General features: G+C 43.4%; 1 protein-coding gene across 1 annotated transcript in view; it reads left to right on the plus strand.

The window, feature by feature from the left end:
* Window positions 1-2,052: 2,052 nt before the first annotated feature.
* Window positions 2,053-14,463, plus strand: part of pcdh7a (protocadherin 7a) — a 30,759-nt gene continuing 18,348 nt past the window's right edge. The window contains exons 1-2 of the mRNA XM_057331644.1: window positions 2,053-5,453; window positions 5,997-6,713. Coding sequence (XP_057187627.1) covers window positions 2,883-5,453; window positions 5,997-6,713 — 3,288 coding nt within the window. The 5' untranslated portion in view covers window positions 2,053-2,882. The remainder of the gene's footprint in view (window positions 5,454-5,996; window positions 6,714-14,463) is intronic.

Below are 14,463 nucleotides of genomic sequence, written 5' to 3' on the forward strand. Positions count from 1 at the left end.
GTTAATATCCATGAAATTCAATCTTTATATGATGTATATTATTCAAATTTGGTATTATACACTGCTTGTATTGGCTTATCAATGAAACTACAATTTAAGTGACAAATTTATCAATGAAACTACAGTTTGTGAAAAATTTAAGTCTACATTTTGGATAAATCTTAGCTTTTCTTAGTAGACAGTATGTAGAGCAGCCTGGTTGTATGTCCGATAAGGTGGAAAGAGCCTAAACAGATGTGAAATGCTGACACTTGACAGAATGCATATGACACAAAGGCATTGTGAATATGCTATTAGCATGTGACATCTTCACGCTAATTAGCATGTGACAGGAATCAAGATGGCTTAAAAATGATTTAAAATAAGACAAATCGCATTAAAATAAAACATGCCTTTATACGTGTTTCTATGTATGTAATATTGTTGAGGACATTGGGGGGCTTGAAGTCAGAAAGTGGATCCACTGATTTAGAATAAGTAGGCATATAGCTGGTAAGGTAAGACACCGAAAATATCTATTGTCACAAAAATTGGATACATGCTGTTATTTACACGCGCTTTATATAGAACAGAATGCATGCAGATGTTCTATTTTACATGCAGGGGACGCAACATCGGGTTAAATTGCTTTTTGAGTCTGTTCTGCACAAGATAAAGTTTCACCGGTGGCTTGTATGCTAACTAGACTCAAACTTTAACGTGATGGAGGGTGCTCATGGGACACGAACACTGAAATCCACTCTCCCACCCACTTCGACTGGGCGATTGATTTCGAAAGAAAAATCAAAACGCGCGCGATGCAACAACAGAGGGCGCGAGACGCAGAGCATCCAGCACGCGCGCGTGGTGACGCCGGCGGAATGTTAACCAGCCCCGGTGCAGCAGCAGCAGCAGGAGAGCCGCGCTGAGACCTGCCGCTCCTCTCCTCTTGCTCTTTCTCCCTCGCCTCTGACCAGACGAACTGAGATTGACCGGGGAAACCCTTCCAGTTAGTTTCAACCGCATGCACCGGATCCAATCCCGACCGTTAAACGCGTGTTTGAGAGACGGGATGGAAACGGAGAAGGGCTGCTTCTTTTGTTGTATGACTGTAGTATCGTTCAGTCAGTGCTGCATTGCGCTCGCGCATCCTCGTGGCTACGGGGCAGCCCGTGCTGGGACCGGAGAGTGTGTGTGTAATAGGCTACATGCTCATTGTTCAGAGGATGAGCGAGAACCGATCGCAGCCAACACTGCCGCATTCAGACAATGAGAGCGTGATATATAATAACAAAAATAACATCATAAAAATAATGTAATAAAACAATGACATTATTCTATTATAGAATACATGTTGCCAGAAAACAGAGATAAAGATGATAACAATGTATGATCGAAATATCGAAACGACATAAATGCAGTTAATGAAATCATTATTGGGTGACCTCGACTACTCACCTTACGACCTTTGTCAGTTTTGAAGCGTTTCACTTATTAAACGTGATAGCCCCTACGCAAAAATTACGCATGTTTGACTAACCATAGTTGTATTTGTGTTTAAACCATTATAACCACACATTTACCATATATGTTCACCGCGATAACCTTAGTTATACTATGGTAATGGTTATCAATCTGCCCAAAACATGACTACTACACTACTAATAAAACATATGGTTATTTTCCCAAGGGCGCCCAATTGGACTTGAGAACAAACTTTTTCATTTTCTATTGGGAATTTATAGCTGAATCGAAAGCTTTGTAAACATTTCATATTTAGGACCATAGAAAAATCATTTCCATCTGTGTCAAACTCAGCTGCTTTGATAACAGTCTGTTTTCTCCGTATAGTTGTGTTGGTATATTTTTCGCTACTTAAGTATTTTGTTTTGTGGTCGTTTGCAAACACCCCCCCCCCTGTATTTGCGCTTTTTACACCGGTTTATAGAAAAGCGCGAGCCCCTTCGAGACGCACGACATCCGCACACACTCCCGGTCTCTCGTTTCATCTGAACGGTCGAGTTACGTAGTGAGGGAAATGTTGCAGTGAACGGAGAGAGGGAGAGGTTGAGAGAGAAGACACACACAGAAAGAGAGAGAGGGAGAGACTGCAGCATCATTTGAGGGACGTTCACATGCAGTGCAGTAGAACGTGCAGGTGAGGGAGGAGGAGAATGCGGGACTTTTTCCTGAAATACTTCACACACATCCAGCACGGACTCTGGAGGAATAACTTAAGGCTTTTGTTCGCTATCCTGCGCTCCATCTTTTCATAAGTGGCCAATTTGCGTGCTTTGGGAAGTCGGACTAAGAAGCTTTCTCTTTGTCAAGTTAACCGTAAAGGAATCTATAAGAGCTTGGCACGCGCGCGTAAGACTGCGGGGAAAGCTTTGCCCCTCGCTGTGTTTCAAGGTAAGAGAACGTATAATAACGGGAAAAGACTTTAAAAGCAGTTTGGCTCATTCCCAGCCGCTAGCGCAAGCTTTGAGATGCGAATGCGAGAGCCGAATTCTCAGACAGATCTCTTTTGTGTTCTACTGCATTGCAGTTTAAAACAGTGAAAGCGCGAGAGGAGCCAGCGCTCTGCAGCATCTCAATGAGCCGGACAAAGTCGCTGAAACTGCTCAAATGTAACTCCCGTTTACTCGTTAAAGGAATAAAGGAATATTTTTGGCCGTAAAAGTGGCGCAAAGACTTCACAGCCCTTCACAGAGTGGATGTTTTATTTTATCGCGTTGAAAACGTGACCGGGGAACTAAAAGACTGTTGGTGGAAAAAAAAGATTTGGGGCGAATAGGAAGCGTCTATAGAAATTGTTCGTGTCGAGTTTGGCTTGAGCCCGTCTGCTCTGGACCGGAGCAGGCTGCGGATAGAGGGATAGAGAGTGAAAGAGAGAGAGAGTCATGGGGAGAAGGAGCGTTGGCGCAGTGCACTCCGCGCGCTGCTACCTCGTGCTCATCCTGCAGCTGCTGACTCAGCTCCCGCGCGTCAATTCGGCTCTGCGCTACCGCGTGGCGGAAGAGGGGCCGGCCGATGTGCATATAGGAAACGTGGCTGCGGACCTGGGGCTGTCCACCTCCGGGATAGGGACAGGTGATGTGACTTTTGCTTTGGAATCTGGCTCTGAGTACTTCAAAATTGACAATGTAACTGGAGAGCTGACTACAGGCAGCAGGAGGATTGACAGAGAGAAGCTGCCCCAGTGTCAGATGATATTTGATGAGAATGAATGCTTTTTGAACTTTGAGGTGTCAGTCATAGGTCCGCTGCAGAGTTGGGTGGATTTGTTTGAGGGGCGTATTGTGGTCACAGACATCAATGACAACACACCCTCTTTTCCATCCCCTGTACTCACGCTATCTGTTGAGGAGAACCGTCCGATTGGGACACTGTATCTTCTTCCCACCGCCACTGATCGTGATTTTGGTCGTAACGGCATTGATCGCTATGAGCTCATCCAGGATAGCAGAGATGGAGGGTCGTCTTTGCGACGTCCTGCGAACGTACAAGCAAATGGGAATGGTGGGGACCGTAGGAGAGGCTTAGACTCGGGGGCGGGGCCTGCCAGCAGAAGCAGCGTATTTGAACTGCAGGTAGCGGACACACCTGATGGACAAAAGCAGCCACAACTAATTGTCAAAGGGCCTTTGGACCGTGAGGTGCGTGATTCTTACGAACTTGTGCTACGTGTTCGTGATGGCGGCACCCCACCCCGCTCCTCTCAAGCTTTGTTACGCGTGTCCATCACGGACATCAATGACAACAGTCCACGCTTTGAGAGAGCGGTTTATGAAGCAGAAATGGCAGAAAACGCCCCACCTGGCACACCTGTCCTGCAGGTGCGCGCCACGGACCGTGATGTCGGTGTCAACGGGCAGGTTGAGTATGTGTTTGGAGCCGCAACAGAATCGGTGCGACGACTCCTCAGGCTGGACGAAGCATCAGGATGGCTAAGTGTTTTGCATCGCATCGACCGTGAAGAAGTTTCACAGCTACGTTTCACCATAACGGCTCGTGACCGGGGCCAGCCACCCCGCACTGACCGCACTACGGTCGTTCTGAATGTAAGAGATGAAAACGATAACGTGCCTGTAGTGGAAATTCGAAAAATTGGAAGGATACTTGTACGGGACGGTGCGGCCATGGTTCCAGAGAATGTTTTGGTGGACACGCCAGTAGCGCTAGTGCAGGTGTCAGACCATGACCAGGGGGAGAATGGTGCGGTTACCTGCACCGTGGTGGGAGACGTTCCTTTCACACTAAAACCAGCGGGCGAGACGGCTCAGGCACCTCCCCCAGCCACAGATGATGCTTATGAGCGAAACAAAAAGAAATATTTTCTGCACACCTCAGCACTTTTGGATTACGAAGCAACACGTGAATATAGCGTCACTATTGTGGCCGTGGACTCTGGAAGCCCAAGCCTCTCTAGCAATAGTTCTCTTTTAGTGCGTGTGGTGGACATTAATGACCACGCTCCCACTTTTGCCCAAAGCTTAGTGGAGGTTCATTTTGCTGAGAATAACTCCCCAGGAGAACGAGTGGTCACTGTATTGGCGGCCGATGCCGACAGCGGCAAAAATGCAGAGATTGCATATTCACTGGATCCATCTGTTAATGGAGCTTTTTACATTGACGCTGATAACGGTGATATTCGTGCCACCGGAGCGCTAGACAGGGAGCTGAGGGAACGGTACAAATTTCGTGTGATAGCCCGAGACAAAGGCACCCCCTCTCTGCAGGGTTCCGCTACCGTCGTAGTTCAAGTCACAGATAGAAATGACAACGCTCCCAAATTTGTCCAGGAAGTTTTCACATTTTATGTCAAAGAAAACCTGCTCGCCAACAGCCCTGTTGGTATGGTGACCGTGACCGATGCAGATGAAGGAGAGAATGCCGAGTTGAGTCTTTTTGTTGAGGATGATGAAGAAGAGGGTGGTGAGGAAGGCAAAGACAGAAAGCAAGAAGTTTTCTCCATCGAAAACAACACCGGCACCATTTTCTCCTCCGCCTCCTTTGACCGTGAGAGGCGTAGTGCATACTCATTCCGTGTGCGTGCCGTTGATGGTGGAGAACCGCCACGGTCCTCCACTGCTACCGTCTCCCTGTTTGTCACTGACGAAAATGACAATGCGCCATCCGTCACATCACCAGCTAATGAATCATACACCTTCCTGCCACCTGCCAGTGGGGCCCGGACTGTTGTCCAGACAGTCACGGCCTCTGACAACGACGCAGGGTCTAATGCTGATCTCCGCTATTCTCTGGTTGGAGGAAACCCCTTTCATCTGTTTGAGATTGGCTCTAATAGTGGGGTCATAACCCTGGCCGAGCCCCTGGAGAGAAGACACAAAGGTCTGCACCGCCTGGTGGTCCGGGTCAACGACAGCGGTGTGCCTTCCCTTTGTGCCACAGCGTTGGTTCATGTCTTCATCAATGAGACCTTGGCCAATGCTACATTAGTGGACGCGCAGGTGAGAGATAGCAGTGCATCACACGGTTACAATACACACAAAAAATAGACAAAATGCAACAATGAGCCAATGTAGAATTGGTCTAGGGATTGGTCATTAGCTAAATAAGGTTGAACATGTATTTGTTATAAGAGGAAGGAAATCTGCATTACAAATAGCATGACTATGAAACCATAGCATAAAGTAAAACATTTTTTTGACAAAAACAAAATATTGCTGTTTATAAATATTTATACATCAAATTGCTGTTGACACACATAAATATTGGGGAGAAGAAAACATGCAAATACAAAGATGAAAGATATGTGCATATGCATACACAGTCACACTTGCCTGCACAGAATAACTATGATTGAATATCAGAGCCTTGACATGATAATTGAGAAGTCTGGGCCTCGCTGTAAAAGTGAATGTGTGCGTGTGTGTATGCTTCAGCAGACAGAGCTGGAAAATGAGGATGCAGTTATCAAAGGGCACACACACCATTTCTGGCCTTTTCTTTCAGTCTGCTTCGCTCTCTCCATATGTCTCTCTCTCTTTCAGGTGGCCCGCAGCCTTGCAGTCCCACTCTCTCTGGATATTGCAGGTGACCCAGACAGCGAGAGAGCACTGGGTAAACAGCGTTTGAGCGTTGCCATTGGTGTCCTGGCTGGCGCCGCTGCCGTCATTCTGGTCATCCTCTTGGTGGTGACGGCCCGGCAGTGCGGGGTCCAGGGTAAGAACGGTTACGAGGCAGGCAAGAAAGAACCAGAGGAGGACTTCTTTAGCCCACAGCCTCCCCCACTACAAGCTCAGGGCTCCCTTAATGAACGTGGACGCAAACCACGCAGAGACAAGCGCAGTAACGGCAGCGCCAAAGCCGAGCGTTCCCTGTACAGTGGAATTATGACAGTGAATGGCTGTAGGCGAGGGGTTGGCGATGAAGAAGATGAGGATGAAGAGGCAAGCAACGCCAGCGAAAGGATCGCCGCCCGGTACTGCGCAGCAGCAGACGGGGACCCCAGCAGCCCAAGACTGGGTACCAGACGTCACCAATCGAGCCCTGATCTGGCCCGCCATTACAAGTCAAGCTCGCCCTTGCCTGCGGTGCATCTGCAGCCCAATTCGCCGCCCGTGGAGGGAAAGAAGCACCAGGCCGTCCAGGATCTGCCCCCTACTAACACCTTTACCGGTAATGGCACGGCTAACGCAGATGCCATGTCCCTCAGCTCAGACCAGTGCTCCGATTACAGCTGCCAGACTGCCAAGTACAACAAACAGGTAAGAAGCTGAACTTCTGTGATTCACTTTCTTCAACATGTACTTGCAAGCCATGTTCACAAAGTGTCAGTTATGTTTTAGTTGTGGATATGTTTAGATTTTATATTCAAAAGTACAGCCCTGAAAGCTGTTGGACACTTAAGGAACAAACCCTGAAAAAATAATGCTTTGCATTAAGAATATCAAAAAAAAATTTAAGACAAGACAAAAGGACCTCGTTTAGGCTAAACGTTTATCAAAAAAAGTTTGTCTTGAAGGTAAAATTCTGTCATTCTTCAAAACATACAAGAAAGTCATACAGGTGATACAGTGAGTAAATTTATGACAGAATGATCACTTTAAGTCTAATTTAAGTCTATAAATTATAGATATCACCGCTGTCCTTCCGAACCCTCTGACGTCGCTGTTTTTCAGGAAATGGAAAAAATAATTTTTATTGGTTAGATATTTGCAAAACCCAGTGACAAACATAAAGGGTGATTTATAATAATGATTTAACCATTTAACCAAATATGGAGATACGAGGTTTCAGAAGGACAGCAGCGATATGTGTTGAAATATATTTGTATGACCCTAACACATCAAAAACAGCAAAAAATGAATTTAGTTTCTTAAGAGTCCAAAGGCGTGTTGTTGATATAAATCTGACTCAACATCAGTGTGCTCAGCTCTAAAGACTGAAGCAGTTATAATTACTTCAGAAATAATTGCAGTAATTTGGCTGTTTTCAATGTAAATACGTTGTTGAAAGTTCTGGACTGGGTGGTTAGCACCAAAAATGTTACAAGTCTTGTCAAGACAGATGCCTCAAGTCTGAACTAGACCCAAATTCCAAAACTGAACTGAATTCACCGGGTACCTTGGGATATTCCCAGATTAGTAAAGACAATGCTTATAGCAGTGGATACTGCAGTAATTTTCCTTTGAACGAGTAATTAAGTTTTCTAAGAATTCAGACTCTGTAAAACACGATTATAGGCACCTACAAAACATTGGCCCATATCTACTCAATAACCTTGTGTTCTGTTTCAGACGTAAATTTAGTTTGTTTACCCTGATCCATGATCTCCATTTAGCTAAATCCTAATCTGATCAAATAGAAAAGATGACTCAAAACTGCATTAGTTTTAGATAAGAATGAAAGTCTCACCCTGCACTGTTGTTGAGTGGATAAGGTTATGTGGTGCTAACTGCCTGCTCTCCTTTCCAGGAGTAGCTACTGAAAATAGACTGTCGAAGAGAGGAGAAATGCTAACCCATTTTCTCTTAAACCGCATAGATCCCTTTACACATACTTCATCTCGCTCTCTCTCCATCATACTTCTCTCTCTTTTCCTCCGTCATACTTCCACTCTTTTTCTGTCTTTGACATTTACTCCACTTCTTTGGACGCGCTTTCATTTTCCTGACACATGTTTGGTTGTGTTAAATATAGAGCGAAATATACGTCTACCTGTTTTGAGGCAGCCTGGAGTGGAAGGTGCCCAACGGTTGAGTGGAGACATCACGCAGGCTAGCAGGGTTGTCTTTTTGACACAATCTGTCATCATTACACTTTTTATCCAGGTCACACATTTGATGCAGCATTCCTAAAGTGCTTGCTTTGCATTTACCCGGACGTGTTAATAATAAAAAAGATTAGCTGCACAAGCTTTGACAGGTGCTTTGGACTTAGCGGCAACCGAAGGGTGGCCCCGTATAATGGACCGACATGGTGAAATTGAGCACTGGGAGCGAATTACATTTTCTGACAGGTATTTGGAGCCTAAACCCAATCCGCAGAGGTCTACACAGGAGATATTGAGTTCTAAATGACATGTCGTTTTTGGCCTCTTTAGCATGACTGACAGTTGGATTGTAACTATCTTTAACCGGCGTCTCAAAAACAGCTGATGCAGCCGTAAGGGTGACGCGTGTTTCGCAAGACCTAATCAATCCATCCACGCCGGTGCGTTTCTGACCGCAGCGGGTGGGTTAATCCAATACCGAGTCAATCCTCTTAATCTGCTGACATTTTTATCTCTGTCAGACGAAAATGCTTAATGGAGAATTCGGTGTTTGCGCTCTTTTGCGTGCACGTTCCCGCTCTCCGGTGTGAGTGCGTTAATGCTTACTGGAGAGTTTGTTGGACTCTTTCAGACGATTTAATCAATTATTGATCACACTGTAATTAACTCCTCTACCACGGAGCTTTGTGACCTAGCCTAACTTTAGTCGGCCAGACTTTGTGTGTGTGTTGCATGATGGGATGGTATAGTGTGATGGCAAGCCAATACCCCTCTGCAGTATAAATTTGCAAATTGTGTGTGTGCGCATAAACAGCGCTTGCAGAATCGAAAAGTGATGAAAATGGAAATCCCGTTGACCTATATCTGTCTTGCCATCTCTCTATCGCGCATCCTCTGCAAATGCGCAACTCAGCATGTTTCCGAGTGAAACTCCGAACTACCTCTTTGCTGCAGTGCACTTTTCTTTTAGCCCCGCCTCCTCCCGCCCACTCACGCCAACACCTATCGACCCACAGCTTCCCGTCCCCACGGCAGCCCGCATTTCTATCATTTGAATAGACAGAGGGCAATCAATATACTAGGGTGGTTAATGTGCACATTTGTTGTGAGAGTAGTGCATTTACACACACACCTGAAGTCAAGGTTAGTGGTCAGACAGGGGGTTAGTAGGTGAGTCTGTGTAACTCAACACACACAGTCAGGATCAGGCAACAGGTCAGATGGATAGCCGATATACTTGACACTCGCATGCACGTGAGCCACGCATACACTCATGAGAACCAATTCCAGAGATAGATATTATAAATTAATGGAGGAGACTATAGATGGAACAGCCAGGAGACACATAGAGTAACAGAGAGAGAGTGAGAGAAATGAGGGGAGATTACTAATGCCCGCCTCACTTTTGTAGGACTGTATTGATTTTCATTGGGAAAGCATTATGGAAGCTTTTATGGGGACGTGCACTGCAATGGTTATAAAGGATAGAGGATGATGGTGGCAGACGCTCTGTGTGTGCGTGCGCGGGTGTTTGTGTGTGTTTGACCTAGCTGGGTTATTGGGGACAAAATTGCTGAAAATCTTTCCCAGAAGTTGGCCAAATCCGAAGGAAAGACACTTTATCATGATGAGGACGTCCTTCCTTATAAGGAAAAATGGTTTATTAGGAGACTAAATTAAGTCCTTATTCATTTTCAATGGCAAACGTTGTAGGACTGTAGCGATTTGAATTAACAATGTTAATTTAAGAGCAAGACTGTATAAAGCAATAAAAGATCCCTTTTTAGAGAGATAATTTCAGTATTAATTCTCTCAGTTTCTGCGTCATTATGTTTTCTCATTGCTTTTCTGATCACATTTTTATTGCAGGAACTCAATTTAGTTCAAATTCAAGTACACTCGCAGTAAATAACCTGTGTTGTGTGCTTTTCTAAGGTTGCACTGGGCATCTGCGAAACGCAAGACTACGTAAATGATGCTTTTTCAGTGGCCGAGTGTAACATTCTGAAAAATGAGAGCTTAATAATTTATAGATGACACATTAGGTTAGTGATGGCTGTGACCAGATGGGAGCTATTCTCATGTGACGCCACATATCTGTGCACAACAGCCATTAGTGCAAGGGTAACTCATTATTTATCAAGATATTCCTTTAGCGAAATCGGACGATGATTAAGAACGAAGGAGAGATGTGTAAATCGTTTACAATAGCCTTGTGAACACTGCTGTAATATCTTCTTTGTTGTATTACAAGTGTCACAAGCCGAGGCAGTCGGGGAGGGATTTTTTTTATTTATTTATTGGAAAAGTTGTTCATGCCGAGGCCTTAAACAGTTTTTAATAGTACATCCTTATGGATTATTACCTTCAATTTACCTCCCACATTCGTGCTATTTTTCTCTTTGGACTGTATTGTCATTTCCAACAGTGAGTAGGAAAATGACTGGGGCTCATTGTATGAAAATAATGCTTAAGCTGAAATTGATTGACAGGTTCGTTTAAAACAAGAGAATGTTGTAAACGCAATTTATTCATAGCTCTTCCTTTAGTGTCCGGTGGTTCTTTGTTTGTCACAGCACATAAATCTGAGTCAGAGATTCAAGGCTGACATTGTTTTGTGAGGTAGAGACCTGCTCGACTGTCTGTTTCAACCTCAACATAAGACACGACAGGAATTCCTGGTATTCCTTGCCCACACAGGCAAGCGGCAACAGAACCAAGAACGTACACACACATTAAGCAGAGATCATGAAGCAAAAACATTCCCGTCTTCTTGCATCAGTTTCCTGCGCAGATCTAGGCCGTGACACTCAGAGATTTGTTCTCGTGCGTCCGGACTGGGAAATCTTTGTACCGAGACGCTAATGGAAAAGCTGGAAGCTTAGTGATTCTCACTTTGCCTGTCTTTCAATGATGTGCCATTGCTCAGCAGCCAAAATATCATCTGGACCCAAAAGGATGGGCATCAGTTCCATCCAAAATCACACACACGCCAGGAAACAATTAAATACACATACACACACCCACAGGGGACAATTAAATAAACAACCGCACACAATAACACACCCTTTTTGTTAGCGCTCTGTATTGTGTATTGAGTTAGAAAGCTCATGCGTTTTCTGTTCAGCTCTGAATTGTATTCATGTTTGAGCCGGCATTAACTCCTGCTTTCCGATTCCCTGGATCTCCAGTGCTAGAGGTTCTCATGGGGTGATCCTTTTGTTGTGGTCTCGCTGTACTGCTGCGGTTCTACTGTTACAGTTCAGGGTTACCCCAGTGTCATGAACCAGCCTGAGTATTCATCTTTTATTCAAACACCCCAGGCTGCTTCTGTCACTGCCTGTCAGATGTTGAAAGAGAGAGAGAGATGCATAGTTAAACCCCTGAGTACAGAATGAAAGGAAGGACTGAAGTAAATAAATATATAACATGTAATAAATAAATATTAAATAAGTGACAGAGAAAGCTATTTTTAAATTGAGTGGTCAGGAGTTTATATTTAGAATATTCAGATATTAATTTCATCTATCTATCTATCTATCTATCTATCTATCTATCTATCTATCTATCTATCTATCTATCTATCTATCTATCTATCTATCTATCTATCTATCTATCTATCTATCTATCTATCTATCTATCTATCTATCTATCTATCTATCTATCTATCTATCTATCTATATCTGTCTGTCTGTCTGTCTGTCTGTCTGTCTGTCTGTCTGTCTGTCTGTCTGTCTGTCTGAAGCAATTTAAGCATAAAATACCATTTAAATGCACAGCATGTCTTTGCTTTCCCAGTGGATGTGCTCTTATCTTTAAAAAGATGTGAGATGGTGCACAGTAGAATGGAACGGAGTGCAGGGGTCTTGAGACCTTTTTTTTTTAAGTTTGACAGTAGCTTGACACTGCATCTCAAAAAGTTGTTTGATACCGAGAAAACAACAAGAAACTCTGTTTTTGTAAACTCTCTCTATTATAATAGGCCTATATTGCAAAATGGATTCCTTTGGATTGTGTTTAATTACAACAATGAATAACAAACAATGAGACTTTTAAAGAGACTTTTTCTAAAGATTTTTTTTCACAATTATGTCTTTGAATTTTCTTCATTTGTGCATTTTTCTCAGAAAATATTGACATGCATGATTATATACACAATTTTAATAAATGTTGTAAAGACACCATTTTAATGGCATATTTAGTAATAAATTAAATCCAGATGGGCTCTTTAATGAAAGCAAAGTTGTTGGCAGTCTTTGTATGGTGAAATTTAATTATTATTGATGGACGGTATGGGCGTACTTAAAAGTTGAAAAAAATTGGCATTCTACGAACCTGAATAGTGATATCGTGAAGATTTAAAAGTCTATTAAAGGGACAGTTCACCCCAAAATAAAAATTCTATCTACATTTACTCACCCTCAAGTTTGAAATGTGTATACATTTCTTTGTTCTGATGAACACAGAGAAAGATATTTGAAAGAATGCTTGTAACCAAACAGTTCTTGGCCACCATTGACTAACATAGTAGGAAACATTTCTTTGTTCCATTGAAGAATGTAAGAAAGCCACCGGTTCTGGCGCACTTTTGACTACCATTGTAATTATTCCTACTATGGTAGTCAATGGTAGCCAAGAACTGTTTGGTTACAAGCATCCACCTCCTTCCAAATATCTTTCTCTGTGCTCATCACAACAAAGACATTTATATAGATTTGAAACAATATTCCTTTAAACTGTACATAGTGTTTGTTTCATAAGCTGTCAAGACTTACCGTATATTCATTAAACACAACTTTTTCTTTCTAAACATAAAAATATGAATATGTACTAGAACTTCACTTTATTTATACAGTAAATACTTTCGAAAACTAATGAGATCATGTTGGAACTCCGTATGCAATATCATGCATGCATGCATAAAGAGAGAAAGAGCCCAGTGTTCATCGGCCTCCTTTAATTAGCATTTTAGTCTGTTTGGACTTGCATACTTGATCATAACACTGTAATTAGGGATTATACTTTGGCTCAACTTGATGTTGCTGATAGAAATCTCAGAAAGGCAAAAAAAAGATGAAAGCAGGGGAATGAGGGTCTTCGTGCTTCTTTTAACACGTCTGTAGGCATGCGAACCAAAATCATTCCTGGCTCTATAAAGTCTGTTCCTTGGCTTTGTATGTACACAACCACCCTGAGGGATTTATTCATGTATGTACAGTTGGTAAATTATGCCAATTATAGGCTTGCATTTAGATTGCTCACATTTACTAATGCGCCCAGTCCATGTGCGAACTGCGTGATGATGGAGTGAATTTATACAGAATTGTTAATGTAGAATTGTTTGAAGCAGTGAATACAAACTTGACAGTGGTCAGTTATACTACTGTGACATTCTTGTGCAGATTTTACACATTGTTAGCTAACAATGCAGGGCCTCCTGACCACCCCAGTATTGCTTTGAGCCCCTTACATCAATACTTTCTGCATTGTTGTGGGACCCCCTGCACCTGTCTGCCCTTATACTCTCTCACCCCATAGCTGTGGACCTGCTCACTCTACATGCTTTAATATATTTAGTTGTTATTTATATTTCTTGCATTCATTTGAACTTATATGGTCAATTGTTTTTTTGCGACACACTTGATATATAAAATCTTTCACATCTGCACGGTTGCAATAGCGCTTTGATGTAGAAAAAGAAGCACTTGTCTTTCTCCTTGGATACACCACTATAGAGTCCTCCATCCCCTTCATTTTATCCCACTGGTGGAAACGGAGTGTGTGGGCAAGCCAGGGCCTGTGAGCCTGTTCATGTGTGTGTGTGTGTGTGTGTGTGTGTGTGTGTGTGTGTGTGTGTGCGTGTGTTCATGTTTTTATATCCCGGTGGGGACCTAAACCTGAATGCACACCAACACATGGGGACCAAAATTGAGGTCCTCACGGGCAAAAAAAGCTTATAAATTGTGCAGAACAATATTTTTTAAAAATCTAAAAATGCAAAAAGTTTTCTATGATCTTTAGGTTTAGAGGTTGGGTTAGGGATAAAATATACAGTTTGTACAGTATAAAAAACATTACGCCTATGGACTGTCCCCACGGAGATAATAAACCAGACGTGCGTGCGTGCGTGCGTGCGTGTGTGTGTGTGTGTGCGCGTGTATGTGATCCCTCACACCTGCCTGTACACGTCGACAGGAAGCCCGCAGAGATAAGACATGATGCTCTCCACACACTGGCCAAGT

This window comes from Triplophysa rosa, linkage group LG4 (assembly GCF_024868665.1).
Source record: "Triplophysa rosa linkage group LG4, Trosa_1v2, whole genome shotgun sequence".
Classification (NCBI taxonomy): domain Eukaryota; kingdom Metazoa; phylum Chordata; class Actinopteri; order Cypriniformes; family Nemacheilidae; genus Triplophysa; species Triplophysa rosa.